This window comes from Puma concolor, chromosome B4 (genome assembly GCF_028749965.1).
Source record: "Puma concolor isolate L17-30 chromosome B4, mPumCon1.1.hap2, whole genome shotgun sequence".
Lineage (NCBI taxonomy): Eukaryota > Metazoa > Chordata > Mammalia > Carnivora > Felidae > Puma > Puma concolor.
Window position 1 is genome coordinate 19,716,343 of NC_141673.1, and position 16,969 is coordinate 19,733,311.

Sequence of the window (16,969 nt, forward strand, 5' to 3'; positions counted from 1 at the left end):
TTTTCTTAAGCCAAATCTTTTAAAATAACAAAATCCAATCTTCAGTCTGAAAATTCATATAAAACAGATATGTAAATTCTATAAACTTAGTAATTATAGACACAGACATAGCTAAGTAAAGGAGTTTCAAAATATTTGTTATATTTGTTTTGAGATAGATGGTAATATGTGTGGTAAATTAAAAAAAGAAAAAGAAAAAGACCAATTTCCTCCCATCCCTACATTATCCCAAAATAACTGGTCTACTTTTTTACCCTTTTAAATATGGGTCAGTCTAGTGACTTGATTTACCAAGTGAATATGGCAAGAATGACGTCATGGGAGTTCCAAGCCTGGCTCACAAAAGGCCCATGTTGAAAAGACTTACTACTACAGGGGCGCCTGGGTGGCTTAGTCAGTTGAGCGTCCAACTTCGGCTCAGGTCATGATCTCATGGTCTGTGAGTTCGGGGCCCGCGTCAGGCTCTGTGCTGACAGCTTGGAGCCTGGAGCCTGTTTCGGATTCTGTGTCTCCCTCTCTCTCTGACCCTCCCCCGTTCATGCTCTGTCTCAAAAAAATAAACGCTAAAAAAAAAAATTTTTTTTAATAAAAAAAAAAAAAAAAAGAGTTACTACAGCATGCCTGATATCTATCTTTTGAAAGTCCTGCCTACAAGGTTGGCCCTTGGCTGCACCTGGGAATTCAGAATTCAGGAGGGTTCCCAGTAAGAGTGGCTCACTGTGGCTAAACTGTTTATACAAATAATATAGTTTATGCTGAAAACAATGCTTTCTTTCTGAGTCTGGAATTTTAGAACACAGACAGAGGATACCTACATCAGTACCCTGGGCACTGCGTCTCTAAAGAGTTTTCCTGATAGACACTATTTCATATGGGTTGTCAAGACATTTTGCTGGAGGACTTAAGCATGTCCTATGTGACTCCACTAAGAACAGACTTCTATAAGCTTATGCCTGATCACCCCAGGACTTTGCTTCCTGCACCGTCTCCCCATGTAGCTTCGCTCTTTGTTGATTTTGTTTAGCATCTTGTTGCTGTAATAAATTAGAGGTATGGGCACAACTAGATGCTGAGTCCTCTGAGCCTTAGCAGACATCCAACCTGTGGGTGATCTTAGGGGCCTCCTGATACAAGGCTTTGCAGCTTTAGTTCTTACTCTCTTTCTTACTCTAGACTGCCATATGAAAAAGTCCAAGCTCACCTGCTCAAGAGGCCATAGAAAAGAGAACCACTGCACTCCAGTTGACAACCAACACCAACTCAAAGACATGTGAGGCTATATTAGACTTTCCAGCCCCCATCAACCTGCCAGAGGAACTGCAGCCACATTAGTGATCCCAGGCAAGACTAGCAGAACCACTTAGCTGAGTCCAGCCATTGCTGGTCCACAGTATCTTAAGCAAATAAAGTGGTTGCTGTTTTAAATCCACTAAATTTTGGATGGTTTGTTACACAGCAATAGATAACCAATACAATATCTAATATTCAGCAGTTTCTTGGTGCCAGAAATTTTTCAAAAGCTTAATATTTATTACCTTATTCAATTTTTGCAAGAGTCCTATGAGGAAGGTCTATTATCTTCATTTTACCTTTGAAGAATGTGATGCCCCATGTCACTCAGCTAGCAAATGGCAAAACAGACTTAAACCCAAGATGCTTAACTCCATAAGCTGTGCTCTTAAATCACTGTATTACATAACTTCTCTTGACAGACAAAAGTCTTTCAAAACAACTGGATGTAGTTCCAATGTCTTATAAGCCCAAGTGTAAACAAGGAAGTAATTCCTTTCTCTGAGTTTACAGTTATGCCCGCTAAAAGTTGTTTTTTCCTACCTCCTCTTAAGTATGCTCATTTCTAACATATTCATAGGCCATTATCTTATTTTGGGTATATTCTACTGTACATATCCCATTTATTAGCTTCCTGTTATCTTTTTCTTTCTTTATGTGGCATAAATAGAATTCCAGATATTTACTAGGTATTTTGGGTTTATATGATCAAGAAAATGGGTACATAACATTTACAGCAATAATTCATAGTTGCATCAGTGATGCAATTTAAAGATACAAATAAAAAACTTTACAATATCTACATCTATATAAATACTAGTAAGTTGCTAAAAGTTATATTTCTCTTCAAAATATCACCTTCATTTCTTTTTTTTAAAGGCTTATTTGAGAGAGAGGGAGAGAGAGCGAGCGCACATGCCAGAGAGGGGCAGAAAGAGAGGGGACAGAGGATCCAAAGCAGACTCTGCCCTGATGGCAGAGAGCCCAATGCAGGGCTCAAACTCACAAACCATGAGATCATGACCTGAGCTGAAGTCAGATGCTCAACTGAGTCACCCAGGTGCCCATCACCCTCACTTCTTAAAAGAAAAAAAAAAAAAAAAAAAAACGAAAGTGAAAAAGTAAATTTTCAGTGATATGATCAGTTTACCTGACAAATCTTTAGCACTAAATAATTTAGAGTATTATTTAAAAGTAATATGAGTTCAGATTGCTAAGAATGAAAACTAGTCAAGAATTAACTTAATAGCTATGAGATCTATGCCAAGTTATGTCACCACCCCTGCCTCAGCCTCCTTGTACTGAAAATGAAAATAATAGTTCCTATCTCACAGGATTTTGTGAAAAGTAAATGACATAAATACAAGTTTAGCTTTTAGCAGTGTCTGGCACATATAAAAGCCAACAGTCTCATCCAGGGGTCAGAACACTTTTTGGAAAGGACCAAAATAGTAAATATTTAAGGAGTGCAAGGCATATGGTCTAGATGTCACAACTATTCTACTTGATCTTGCTGTATGAAAATAGCCACAGACAATACATAAACAAATGAGCATAGCTGTGCTTCAACAAAACTTTATGGAAATTAAAATTAAGTTTCACAAAATATTATTCTCTTGTTTTTGTTTCAACTATTCAAACATGTAAAATCTATTCTTAGCTCAGGAACTGACTGCAAAAAAACAAAAGCAAGTAGTGCCCTAGTTTGCCAACACTGGTGTAGTCTCCGCTTGTCAGCAGCTAGCTGTCTGTATAAGCCTAGGCAGTCAGTTTTATAACTGACTGCCTAGGTAAAGTATCATCACATAGAAAACAGGAATAATACCTTCCAGCCAGTTATGAGAAGTCAATGAGACAATGAATATGCAAGCACTCTGAATGTTAGGCTGCACTATACAAAAACAGTAGAAGGTGGCATCGATAATAAATACTTGTTTTAAAAAACTGGATTCCAAACTGCACTGTAGCAAAAATTATGAGACAGGAAATTATCACTGTAGAGACAGTGTGAGATGGTAAAAGAATTTTTGAGTCAGACATTCCAGGGCCCACATCAGGTTCCCCAATTTAAGAGATGTATGGTCTTCAGTATTTAAAATCTCTGATGAATATTAATTTCCTTAAATGTAAAACCAGTTAAGAGATCTCCTACCTCATAAAACTATGAGACACAAGTAAATAACCCACCTAGTGCCTGCACACTTATTAGGTGCTCAATTGGAAAAAAAAAAAAAAAAATGGCAGTCGTTGGTGCTATTATCGTCAGAATGCTGATCCTAAATATTCCTTAGAAGAATGTAATAGGGAGAGGGCGAAGTCTCAGAATTGGAGCCTGCGCACGTTTTGGGACTAGGACCTGGTTTCCTGCCAACCTAATGAACCTAAATAGGCCTCTACGGGGCTCAGTCTTCCAGTCTGCAGATGATCCCTCAGGACCTTTTAGCTCTATTCATCACTAGGTACCGTGAACTCCGTTCAACACCCCGGGACCCAACCAGGCTCGAGAGCAAAGCCACTGAAAAAATAATACCCTAGACGGTTACTTACCTGTCACCGAAAACCCCTCCCCAGCCGCAGCCTGAGTCATAAATTAAAGTACGACAGCAGGGTAAGGAAGACATGAGACTCACCTGGCTCAAAGTAGACCCGCTAGGTGCAGACCCAACAGAAGCAAACTCCGGCCGAGCTGCAGTCTCCAAGTTGTCCATTTTAATTTTAAATCTCGCGGGAAGGCTCGGGAGCCAATCGCTGCTTCCGCCCTCTGACCCGGAAACAAACTCTGAGCGCGCCGCAGCATCCCCCAGCGGAGACCAGATTCCTTCTGACCACTTCCCGACGCCCCTGGTGCGTATCACACGGGAACCCAGGGGCCGCGCCGCTCTGCTCCTGGCCGCCCGCTCTCGCATCCTTTTCGTGCGAGTTCCTTCTCTCCCCGGGCGGTGCTGCACCTCTCTTCCTTCTGACCTGGGGCTTCGGGAGGTGGTAGCGGGGTCTCGCGGGACTTGCCTGCCTGGGGAGAGGTGTTGGGGTTCTTTGAGAGGACTTAAGTTGTTCCTTCCGTCTTTTCCCCTCCACTTTTAGAGGACAAGTCCAGCCCGCCTTGTACAGTAAAACCCTGAGAATGTAGTGAGATTGGGCACTAGTTTAACGAGGAATAGGGGACCAAGTTTCCTGACCTCGAATCTTTTCCACTTCTGACACCGCGCTGCCTCTGAGGGCATCCACCTGCTGGTCACCTTTAACTATTGCCCAGTCCCGGATCCCCTCTCCTATGGTTACTATTTTATAGGCTCCCTGAGGTGGGATTCCTCTGATTCTCAATAAATACTTATCAGGTTCTTGATGTGTTTGTTACTGAGCCCAACTGTTCTCAGAACAACTCCTGCATCCAGTTAAGAGAAAAAAGACCTCTTTAGATCCCTAAATCTCTGGGAATGCTGCTTCCACAGTGCACACCAGGCCATGACAGGCTGGTTGAAATTTTGTGCCTAGTTTTATGAATATTATCTTTATGTCACACGTTTCGGCACTCCTTCCTCCAGATCCTCTATTTTGGATCTGCTTATTTTATTGCTCTTTTCACACTGAATCATGACCATTACCGGATATTGTAATCTTCAAGGTGGAGGGCTGTGTTTTACTTCTCTAGCACTGGTGTCCAACACATAGTAAAGTATTTTAAATGCTGTCTCGCCTTAGGAGCTTGGCAGCTAACCTATTAAAGTCTCCATTTCTTTCTCTGTAAAATGGGAACTGTAAGTAGTACCTTCCTCTTAAGTTTGCAAATATAGGTGTCCTGATGTCAGTTAAATCCTCAACATGGAACTTACAAGCGGTGCTTCGTAAATGTTAAGTATCATTAATTTTTATGAGTATATTTATTACAGTGGTTACATCTTCCAAGTACTTACTATATCTTTTAGGTCATCTAAACAGGATATTATGATACATTCTGCAGGTATCACTCATAAAGTATTTAAAGAAGTACTTGAAATTGTTTAGCTGTCTCTGGCATCTGAAACACCATGTCCTTATTGTATTTGCTGAAAGTGACTAACACTTTGATGGTTTCTGTCTTAACTGTGTCTGTGCTATCATCCACAGTTTCGTGACCTTGTCCAGTAGAAGGCTATTTTATTTTTACAACTGTTCAAGTATTGACATACAAGATGAAGCAAGATGCCACAAGAAATGCTGCCTACACTGTGGATTGTGAAGATTATGTGCATGTGGTAGAATTTAATCCCTTTGAGAGTGGGGATTCAGGAAACCTAATTGCATATGGTGGCAGTAATTATGTGGTCATTGGCACGTGTACATTTCAGGTTAGTGTACAAACTCAGTGAATGACAGTGCAGCTATTTCAGAGCTTAAAAAATTTTTTTGGTAAACTTTGGCTAAATTTGGAAAGCATATTGAGTTTGAATGTAAGAAAAAAAAATGATATGAAGAACTACCGAGGAAGATATTCCAGTAATATATGCCTGAGACTTGTGGAAACATTAAGTAGTGAAAAAAAAGACTGTAAGGCTTCTCTTTTGCCTCATGTTTAGAAATGCAATATCCTAGTAATTGAAGGTTGTGATTAACTGAACATTTGGTGTGTACAGGGAAACAAATGAATTCTAAGTAATCTAGTTTTTCTACATTCCACTTTGACTTAGGAAACAAGCCTTAAAAATGGTCCTCCAGGAGATTTTACAGCTGTCAGGATATTCAGCTTTTCTATTCATATGCTCTCTTGCTTCTCATACATCTAAAGCATACATCCAGAGTGTACAAAGTATGAGACCATATTAATTGAACAGACAATTTAGCACAGTCATTAAGACAATGAGCTCTGGCACCAAAATGCTTAGATTTTTACTCCTACCTGGCTTTACCTCTTAATAGCTGTATGACCTTGAGCAGGTACTTAACCTCTCTTCTATAAAAATGATGAAAATAATACTTAATGGGGTGTTATGAGAATGTAGTGAGTTAGTACATGAGAAGTTCCTGGAAGGCATCTGGCACATTTAATGCATATATATGCACACACACACACATATGTTTTAACTGTCATTGATTTGGTCAGCATTGCCCCCTAGCACAGGCCCATATTTAATCACCAAAGCAAGATTGTTTCTGATGAGCACACACCATGTTTTCTCACAGGAAATAGTTCCACATGTGGAAGAGTCTAAACAATGAGAGTTCAACTCTCAGAAATCTTGGCTAATCCTTAATTTACCAGAATATTATTCATAGAACAGTATTTCTCAAGATTAATCAATGAGGTAATTTGACAGTGATCAGTTTTCAAAGATTTAAAGTAACTTTACCACTCCCATACTGTTTATAAACATTATTTTCTCTTTTACTTGGGAAGCAGTTCAGTATCTTACAATGTTTTGGCATCATAAGTGCAGTTTAGCATTTTGCAATGCAATAAATATATAAAGTTATACAAAGTTAGACTGCATGAGTATTTATCCTAAGGAGAAAGTATGAATTAAAGGCTTCAGTTTTTTGGTGTCTGAGTAGAATACAGGAAGTCTTACGTTGTCCCACGTTGTCTCTTAAGGTTGGGATAGGAAGTGCTCGCTTTCACACTAAGTGACCCTCGGTCTGACTAGCTGGACTACTTGGTTAGGATCAAAAAAAGTCCACATTATTAAGAGAAATAACACACTCTTGAAAAAGACTGAGGGAAAAACCATCCTTCCAGTATAGGCTACTAACCTACGAAAGAATAGAGCAGCTCCTTACAGGTGAAACTTTTACTTCATTACTTTTAAAATTAATAGCTGTAAACATAGAATTGTGTTTAAAAAAATACTGAAAAAATATACCTTAATCTCTTGTTTATGTCCAGCTAGGAAATGAGAAAGTCAAGAAGGGAGAAAAAAATTAAGAAGAAAGGCAGAGGTGATGAGTGGCAGAGAGAAAATGAAAGCAAAAGACAAAACGAGAAGAGAACTAACAAAAACATTTGTATTGCTCTGTCATGTCTTGCACATTGTCCTTGTTCATCTTCAGACCTGTCAGATTGGCAATCTGGGTCTTACAGCCAAGTTACCTAAAGAAAGAATTGGATTTTATTAATTTGGCAAGTAATGAACACAAATATTCTGTGCCAAGTATCGGAGATACAATTAAACAACTGTCCCTGACCTCATAGAGTTTCCATTTTACTTCAAAGAAGTTCAGGGATTTGTAAATGACTGGTAAATAAAAAAACAAGACCTAGACCTTGGTTCTAAACCCCTGTTCTTTTCCCTCTGTGCTATTCAGACAGGTTGCAGCCATATTTCAAATAGTTCTGCAAGAGAATTGAATCCCAATAATCTGTGTTTGAGGATTCAGAATAAATTATTGCTTCCCTTTAAAGTTTTTTTTTATCTAATTAAACACTATTAAACATTGTATTTTCTCATGTTAGAATCTTCAAGTTTCATAGTATCCAATTTCTGCCTCCCTCTTGTCTGAGACAACATGAAGTAAAGGTAAATTGAATTGAAAGCTTTCCACTTTCCTGTTGGAAAGGCAATCCTCATTCTAAGACTCTTAGGAAACAGTGCACTAGGTTTAAATATCAACAAAGCATTTTTCAGAATCTTACTGTGTTCTTTTGAATATGGAAATTTGAGCTGAATGATGGTACTGTTAATTGATGTCATGTATTTGTCAAGTATTAAGTGCAAATCAGGTGCTGGGAACCGGTAACACGTGTTAAAAAAGCAAGGACTCTGACCTCAGGATGTTTAAACGTAAAACAATGCAGTAAGAAAACTGCTTTAAAAAGTCCTATGTGCAAAGGGTGGAGGAAACATGAAAGTTTCTAGTCTATTCAAAGGGTCACCAGTAATGCATCGGGGCCCTTACTGGGATTTGAATGAGAACATTTGATTTAAGCAAGCTCGTTGAATTTATATAGAACATGAAGCTGACAAGGATACCTAATGCTTTGATGATAAACTGCATTTAACAAGTATTTATTAAGCACCTATTGTTTGCCAGACACTGTACTTAGAATTGAGCTATCCTTTAATAGATCGGATTAATGGACCAAGTTGAACAAGCTAAAAATTTATAAAGTCTTGAAATGATAGACTGCTAAAGCTAGAAGAGATAATTGTGACTTATAGTTTTTAGTCACCTGGATGTTCACCATGAGTCAGTGCAATGATTAACTGCCAAATTCAATGCTGTTCTGTAGAAATACAATGTGAGCCACAGGTATATAAATTTAAGTGTTATAGCAAACACATTAAAAGTAAAAACCAGGTGAAATTAATTTTAATGTTTTTTTTAACCCATTGTATCCAAAATATTTCATGTGTGACCAATATGAGAAATTAATGAGGGGCTCCTAGGTGGCTCAGTCAGCTAAGCATCTGGTTTCAGCTCAGGGCGTGATCTCGCAGTTTGTGAGTTCAAGCCCTTCATCAGGCTCTGTGCTGACAGCTCAGAACCTGGAGCCTGCTTCACACTCTGTGTCTCCCTCTCTCTCTCTGCCCTCCCTGGCTCACACTCTGCCTCTCTCTCTCAAAAGTAAACATTAAAAAAATTTTTTTTAATTTATGAGATATTTTATGTTGGTGTGGATTTTGCACTTTATAAAATATACACAGTTTTGAACTAGCTATATTTCAGGTGCTTAATCACCCCATGTGACTGGTGGCTACCATGCTGGACAGTATAGCTCTATATTCTCCTGTATAAATTCACAGGTTGTTTAATGTTTACTTCAGTTCTCAGCAGTGTATATTATGATGCAAAGCAGATGATGTATTCAAAGACAGATTTCAGAATGCTGTTAAAATGTTTGAAACCATCATGTGAAAGAGGGATTAGACTCAGAATGGTAGATGTATTTTGTGTTACTTGTCAATTCTGAGTTGAGTTGTGGCTTAATAGCGCTTTAAGACCGATGCTGAATCTGCTCTTTGAGTGCATTCACCTAAAGAGAGATCAGCTGTGGCCAGACACTTGCCATCACTAAAGTAGACTTAATCCATATGGTTCCAGAAAGCAGGAGCACTGAATAGAATTTACATGGGAACAGAGTTAGGTTTAACGTTAAAGAGAACTCTTCTAATCAGAACTACCCCTGAGTTGAATAAGCTCCCCCCAAGAAGTAGCTAATTTCCTGTCACCGAATGTGCAGAGAAGGGTTGTGCAAACTCTCTTCAGATGTTCTATAAATTCAAGTGTGAGATGAGAGAAGTGGACTAGGTAAACTTTTACAGTCTCATCTGACTAAAATTCTGTGTTTGGCCTTAAATGGGTGTGGTGGGAAAGCCTACCAATTTCAAACCCTTAGAATAGCCCTTTCAATCAACCTGGCTTTGTCCCAACTTCAAATACGCCAGAGCCTTATATAATGATTTGTACTGTAGCAAGTTTTCCAAAGTGTCTTAATTTCCTTCCTATACAATACTGCCTACACCCCAAACTAAACCTAAAATAACATTCGTCTCTGCCTATACCACACACACACCCTAGCCTTTTAGTTGGCTCCATGGCAGACATTGCTGCCAGGAAAAAAGGTTTCACTGGTAATACATAAAGCTCAGGGTATAGAGTCCCTGGATTTCTTTATCTCCACCGGCCACCCAATAACTCCATATGTACTATGGGTAACAAATTATAGAACCCAATTGTCAACACTGTTGTTACAGTCGCAAAGTAAAGTGTGTTTTGATGGTGAAACTTCATTTTTAGAAGATTGATTTGTCCAGTGTGGAAAAATAGATGTAACCCAAACTATGAAGTCAGCTATGATTAGGCTCTTAACCTTATTTTAAAATTGCTTAGTGGTTGCTGCCTTGGCATATCTGGCTGTTAGCTATACAGTTATTATACACACAGATTATGAAGTAATAAAAGTTGACTGTTTTTCTTTCCTTGATAAGTACATTTCTATCTCCTTTTTTTCATTTATGGAAAAACTTTTTGTTGTTAACTCTAAGTTCATCTGAAATTTAAAGTTATTTTCAAGGGGCATCTGAATTATTTAGAGAAAACCCTGTGTAATGTATCTGTGAAATGGCTTTGCTAAGGATCCCAAAGGCTATCCTGGAAAAAATCTACACATCCAATAGGATTCACTTTAAGTACACACTCTAAAACTTTGCATTTATTTTTTTTTTATGTTTATTTATTTTTGAGACAGAGAGAAACAGAGCATGAATGGGGGAGGGTCAGAGAGAGGGAGACACAGAATCTGAAGCAGGCTCCAGGCTCTGAGCTGTCAGCACAGAGCCTGATGCGGGGCTTGAACTCACGGACTGTGAGATCATGACCTGGGCCGAAGTCGGATGCTTAACTGACTGAGCCACCCAGGCGTCCCTGAAACTTTGCATTTAGATTCAGGATGAATGGAGTTCTTAGAACAGGCCTTTAGGTAATATTCCTATCTATGTAGACATATGTATTCATTAAATAACAAGTTTCACCTGCTCTGGATTTTTTTTTCCTTGATGATGTTAGAATTTTATAAAATTATAAAAGAATTATAAAGGATAACTTACAAAAGGTAACTACAGCCACTTAATACAGAGGATTCCTTGGGCAAATTTGTCATGAAAAATTTTGCTGGAGTCTCTAGACCAGTTAGGGTATTGATTTAAATAACAAGACAAGGATTTACTTATTTTTAAATTACGATATTTTAAGCCTATAAAAAGTATTTTAAAATATGTATTATCTATAAAAAGTATAAAGAATAATAAAATAGGGGCACCTGGATGACTCAGTCACTTGAGCATCCAGCACTTGATTTCAGCTCAGGTCATGATCTCATGGTGAGGCTGGGCCCCGCATAGGGGCTATCAGTGCAAAGCCTGCATGGGATTCTCTCTCCCTCTCTCTCTGCCCCTCACCCTTTCTCAAAATAAACAAATATTTTAAAAAAGAAGAAGAAGAAAATATGTTCCTGTATACCCACAACCTGGCTTAAGCAATGGAACATTAGTAATTCCCTCGAAGCCCTCTGGGTGTTCTCCCCTTACGGCCTTTCCTTCTCACCCCCAAGAGTCTGAAATTTTATGTTGGGGATTCTTTGTTTTTCTTTATAGAATTACCATATATGTAGGTGTTACAAATCAGTATATTGTATTTCATGTTTTAACCTTTGTTTTAATGAAATTATTCTGTATTCTGTTCTACAGTATGTTGCTCTTACCATTGCATTTGTTAGATTCCTCCATGTCAAAGTTCATTTATTTCCATTGTTATATGATACACAAATATACCATGATTAATCTATTCTTCTGTTGGCTATTTGGGTCACTTTTTGTTTTTTACTCTTGAAAACCTTGCCAATACGCATATTCTTATGTCTTCTGCTTGTTTTGTTACCTCCTTTCATTGTTTTCTTCCCTGTTAATTTGGAGGTTGTACATGCTGTTTCTTTTAATGGTTACCAAAGACACTTTAACATACACACTTAATTAGACAAAGTCAAAATTAATATCTTTAACTTCTTCATGAACAAAATAAGGATCTTTGACTCTTTGAACTATTACCACACCCTCCAGACTTATATTACTGTCATATTTTAGTTCTGTCATTTTTCTTTTCACTTTAACACACGAATTTAAGTGTTTTATGTGGCTAATATTTGTTTAGATTAACCCACCTGCTTGCCTTTGATTTTTTTACTCACTTTTTCTTACATCTCAGGCCTGCCTTCTGGGATCATTTTTCTTCACCTGAAAGCACATTCTTTACTAAAAGAAAAACTTTACTACTAAATTTTTACTGCTAAGTTATTTACTACTAAATAATTTCTAATATTTTACATTTTTCCAGCCACTTAAGGTGTCTGTTGCAAATTACTCATAGTTATTTACAACTCCTTAAAAATCTAAAAATGATTTTCATCTCATGGGCCTTACAAAAACAAGCCAGAGGTCAGATTTTGCACAACATTGGTTGCCACCATCTGCTTTAGATCTTTCAGTGAGAGTTTATTGATGCTAAGTCTTGGTTTTTGTTTTTCTGAAAATATCTTTAGTACAGCTTCATTCTTGAAGTGTTTAGTTCTAGAGTTTTTTTCAGTCATCATTTTGGAGCTCTTATTCTACTATCTTCATGCATTTGTTGTTTCTGCTGAGAAGTCCATGGTTGTCCTTTTATAGGAAATCTCTTGTGTAGGGAACCTGTCTTTTCTTCTGGCTGCTGTTGCTGACACCTCCCCCTACCCACCTCCCCCACCCCACACACACACCTGGCCTTCTCCCTCCCCACCACTCTCTCCCTCAATGTGTATATACATATACACACAAATATATATCATGAGAGTTTGTGTGTATATTCTGAAGCTTCACTATGTTGTATCTGCCTGCAGATTTTTTATTTAAGCCAACTGGGATGTATTTTTCTTTCTAAATGTGCATATTGGTGCCTGTCATCAAGTATGGAGAGGATCCTTTGTCATTATCTCTTCAAATATTGCCTCTTCCCTCATTCCCTCTATTCACTCCTCTATAGCCCCAATTAGATACGTGGTAGACCTTTTCATTGAATCCCTTTTCTCTTGTTGTCTTCACTTTGCTCCATTCTGAGTAATTTTTTTCAAATCTGTCTTCCAGCTGCTCTAAGCATTGATTTTTTTTTTTTCCATTATGGTATTTTCATCTAAATTTTTTGTTTGGTTCTTTTTAAAATCTGCCTAATCATTTTTGGTAATCTCTTGTTGCTTACTCATACTTGTGTTTGTGATACTTTTTTTCCACGTATATGAGTGCATGCATGTAAGATCATATTTGATTGAACTATATCTGTGGGAACTTTTTGAGACCTGGGTAGAGGTAGTTCATCCAAAGAGAATTTGCTTTTGTCTGTCAAGTGCTTGGGGCCACTACCAACATATGGCCGTTTTAAAATGTTATTTTCTGAAGCACATAGTGTGAATTCAGGCCCCAAACTTATGTGAGGACCAGTTTATGGTTGAGATTTTCTTCTAAGTGGCATTTCTCTTTCTTAGCCTTCACCCATGGTAGACATTTTGTATAGTAGTTTCGGTTTTTTGGTTTTATTCCTACTTCCCCTTTAGAAGTCCTGGATCTATGCAGAAGTCTCTAATCATCCCTCTTTGTGCAGGCACTAAGCTTTGTCTTTTTGCCTTGCAAACAAGCAGTTAGTTATTGGATGTGGGCAGAAGTACTTAAGATAGCTGCATGCCTAAGTGCTCAGTTGCTTCCCTGGACTTGGATTTTTGCATTATTTTTATAATGGGAAAGCTTTTCAGGTGAACATCCATATTGCCAGACCTAGATGACTTGGCTTTTCAAAATTCATTTTTTCTTCCTCCTCTTCCCATGAAGATAAACAGAAATCATTTTACTAGTACTGAGCGGGTAAATAAGCTGACTTTAATTAAACATCTAACCTAGAATCCAAAAGACTAACCAGATTGTATCAACATATTCACTATTCATAGACTGTAATAGTATTAGATGAACAATTTGTAACATCTTATACATGTATAGTGCCATATATAATACTATGTGAAAATTATTGATATTCATTGTAATGACTGAGGCATTATCTTGTACATAACCAAAACTTTATGTTCGGTATGTATTTTTTTAATATTGTCAGTTCGATTATGTATGGTAATTCATTTACCTAGAATATTTTGATTTTTAGAGGATTCAATTTTCATTGCATTTGGTGTGAAATATGTTCACTATCAGGAATAAAATGTCTTCTAAGTAAGATAAAGTATAACATGTTCACTGTTTATTTTTAGTGGCTCTAGAGATTTATTCTTTGAGGCTTAGAAAGTTTTATCGATTTTTGTCATCGTTGTTCAGTAAACCACTTAAATCTCAGTATCTAATTTGTTTTTGAACTTACAAAAGAATATACATGGCCTCCTGATAAATTCTTCATTATAACGAAATGGGGTGTTATAGTGTTTGTTCTTATAACTTATTAAAACATTTACTATGTATGTTTAGGAAGAAGAAGCAGACGTGGACGGAATTCAGTATAAAACACTACGAACATTTCAGCATGGAGTCAGGGTTGATGGCATAGCTTGGAGCCCAGAAACTAGACTTGATTCATTGCCTCCAATAATCAAGTAAGTTTAAAACTATTAAATGCAGTATTTATTAATGTCCTTTGTTGTAAGTGATCTGAAGCCTTTGATCATAAGGACATTTCTCCTCCATTTCCTTTTTCCCCACTTTTAGATATTAGCTTTTTTTTTTTAATGTTTTATTTCTTTTTGAGACAGAGACAGAGCATGAGCAGGGGAGGAGCAGAGAGAGAGAGAGACAAAGAATCCAAAGCAGGCTCCAGGCCCTGAGCTGTCAGCACAGAGCCCCATGCAGAGCTCAAACCCACAAACCACGAGATCATGACCTGAGCCTAAGTCAGACGCTCGACTGACTGAGCCACCCAGGCGCCCCTAGACATTAGCAATTTTAACATTGGCCATTATTTTGTAATTTAGGCTTATTATCTGAATATGTGATTTAAATATGCAACATGGTAGTGGTACTTTGAGAATATGTTTGGGCCTGACTACATAAATTTTTACTTGAGTTTCACCTAAATCATTTGAGGTCTTCACAGATTCTTCACTGAGTCCACTACTTACTGAAAGTACAACTCTGTTGAAATAAGTAAATGTGGTTGAGTCATTAATCAAACTTACTGCTGCACACATAGGCCAATGTCACATGTACATGTTTAACAGTATATAAAGCGGCAGTTCTAATACTGGAGCTTCAGTTTTTATGAAAACATTAGAAAAGAACAATTGTTTTTTGAGAAACATCTTGACACTACCTGCTGAGGCCTTCTCCACAAAGGCAATAATAATATGTCAGGTTATTTAGTGCTTGTTGCAGAACACTAACCTTGCTTCCACAGATGTCAAATCTAAAAGATATGTCTTCTTTTAGTAAACAGCTTAGCAGCCATAAGTTAGCTCTCACTGAGCTAACCTAATTTTTTTAAATTAAGGGATAATTTGAAAACAGTGAAATTCTCAGTTTCTGGGAGTACCATTTGATCAGTGTTGACATGCATATACTTGTATAACCCATATGCTGGCAATACATAGCATTTCCATCACTTCTAAAGGTTCTTTATGCTCCTTCCCAGTCAATCCATGTACCCCATCCTCTGCCAAAGCAACCATTGATCTAATTTTCAGAAATGAGTGTTGCCTATTCTAGAACTTCATGTAAATAGAATCATATAGAATGTATTTTTTGTGTCTAGTATGATGTTTTTGAGATTTATCCGTGTTAAGAGTACCAGTGGTTCTTTTCTTTTTCTTTTCATTTATTTTGTTACTTTGTAATGCATTCCATTACATTGTATAAATACCACTATTTGTTTGTAACATTCTCCTGTAAATAAACACTAGGGCAGTATCCAGTTTTTAGCTATTATGACTAAAGTTGTTTGAGCGTCCCTATATACAGCTTTTAGTAGATACATGGTTTTATTTCTCTTAGGAGTAGAATTGCTCCTACTCTTAAGAGAATCAGAGTAGAATCAGAGGATAGATGTATGTTAACATTTTTTAAAAAGTACCAGTCTCCATAGTGCTTCTACCATTTTATGTGCCCACCAATAATCTAAAGATGTTCCACTTCCTCTACCAACTCTAAAATGTTTAATTGTTGTCAGTCTTTAATTTGGTTAGTACCACAAAGACATTTCCCTGATGACTCATGATGTTGAGCACTGTTTCATATGCATTCTATTTCCTAACTACAGAATGGTTGCCTGCAACAAAGATTGTGAAGATGTGCTGTTTTCTTCTAGAAGCTTTACAGGTTTTAGCTAACTGAATTTTAAATAATCCACACGACAGGGCTTGTTAACATACATAAGTCATTGTCAGCAGCCAGTTTGCTGTTCATTTCCTTTTATATTAAAAGGAAGTGTTCACAGAATCTGAAGCTAAACAAGAGTCAGGCAGTCTCTTTGCATTCGCTAGCAGATTTTTAAAGCTGTAGAAACTGTTCTTCCCGTGGTTCTGCTTGGTGCCTGTTTTCCTGCCCTCCTTTTAATGGATATGCTATACTGTTTCATCTTTTTTGTCGTTGTTGCCTTTTGATAAGCAGCCTCAAATTTCGGGGAGAACTCTACAAATATGTATAATAAACTTGGCACGTTAACCAGCCATTAATTTTAAAGACAGTATTTTTATAGCAAGCCGGCAGCACAATTTTGTTTTTAAATAAATTATTTATTTTTATTATAAAAATAATACACATTTACTGTATCAAATTTGGAATATACAGAAACATTTTTAAAGGCCATCTACACACCCAGTACTCTATTTTTTTCATAAATAGTTTTACACAGTTGTGATTAAACTGTACTTTTTATATTTCTTACTTTTTTATATTTATAATCCAAAGTAGATACTATTTTTTTCATGACTGAAGAGTGGTCTATCAAGATGACTGAGGTATATAACTTTGTGTCTGTCTTACCATCATTAACTTATAGTTAGAAAGAACCCATTCCTAGTGTTTTATCTTTAGCATTTAGTTACCGTCAGTTCTTTCTCTCTCTCCATCTCTCTGTCTCTCTGTTCATCCCCACTGCTTTTCTTTCACATTTGCTGGAGAGTAACTCTTCACCTTACCTCTGTTCTCTGAGTCTTTATGGTTTATTAAAGGATGATGTAAATATACTTACCATGTATAAA

At 37.3% G+C, this 16,969-nt stretch overlaps 2 protein-coding genes and 1 long non-coding RNA gene across 4 annotated transcripts in view; 2 read left to right on the plus strand and 1 right to left on the minus strand.

Moving 5' to 3' along the window:
- The window catches only part of PARPBP (PARP1 binding protein), a 65,898-nt gene extending 61,776 nt beyond the window's left edge, over window positions 1-4,122 (minus strand). Inside the window, exon 1 of the mRNA XM_025926754.2 lies at window positions 3,921-4,122. Within this exon, the coding sequence (XP_025782539.2) occupies window positions 3,921-3,998 (78 nt within the window). The 5' untranslated portion in view covers window positions 3,999-4,122. The remainder of the gene's footprint in view (window positions 1-3,920) is intronic.
- NUP37 (nucleoporin 37) overlaps window positions 4,026-16,969 on the plus strand; it is a 42,352-nt gene continuing 29,408 nt past the window's right edge. The window contains exons 1-3 of one of the 2 annotated variants that reach the window (XM_025926794.2): window positions 4,026-4,134; window positions 5,395-5,615; window positions 14,247-14,371. In XM_025926794.2, coding sequence (XP_025782579.1) covers window positions 5,460-5,615; window positions 14,247-14,371 — 281 coding nt within the window. In that variant the 5' untranslated portion in view covers window positions 4,026-4,134; window positions 5,395-5,459. Of the gene's footprint in view, window positions 4,135-4,165; window positions 5,139-5,394; window positions 5,616-14,246; window positions 14,372-16,969 lie in introns of those variants that run through there. The other variant, XM_086712516.1, reaches the window with a different exon arrangement.
- Window positions 5,622-11,544, plus strand: LOC147578950 (uncharacterized). The gene is made up of 2 exons (XR_015253391.1): window positions 5,622-7,043; window positions 7,148-11,544. It is a non-coding gene; the product is annotated as an uncharacterized LOC147578950 (long non-coding RNA).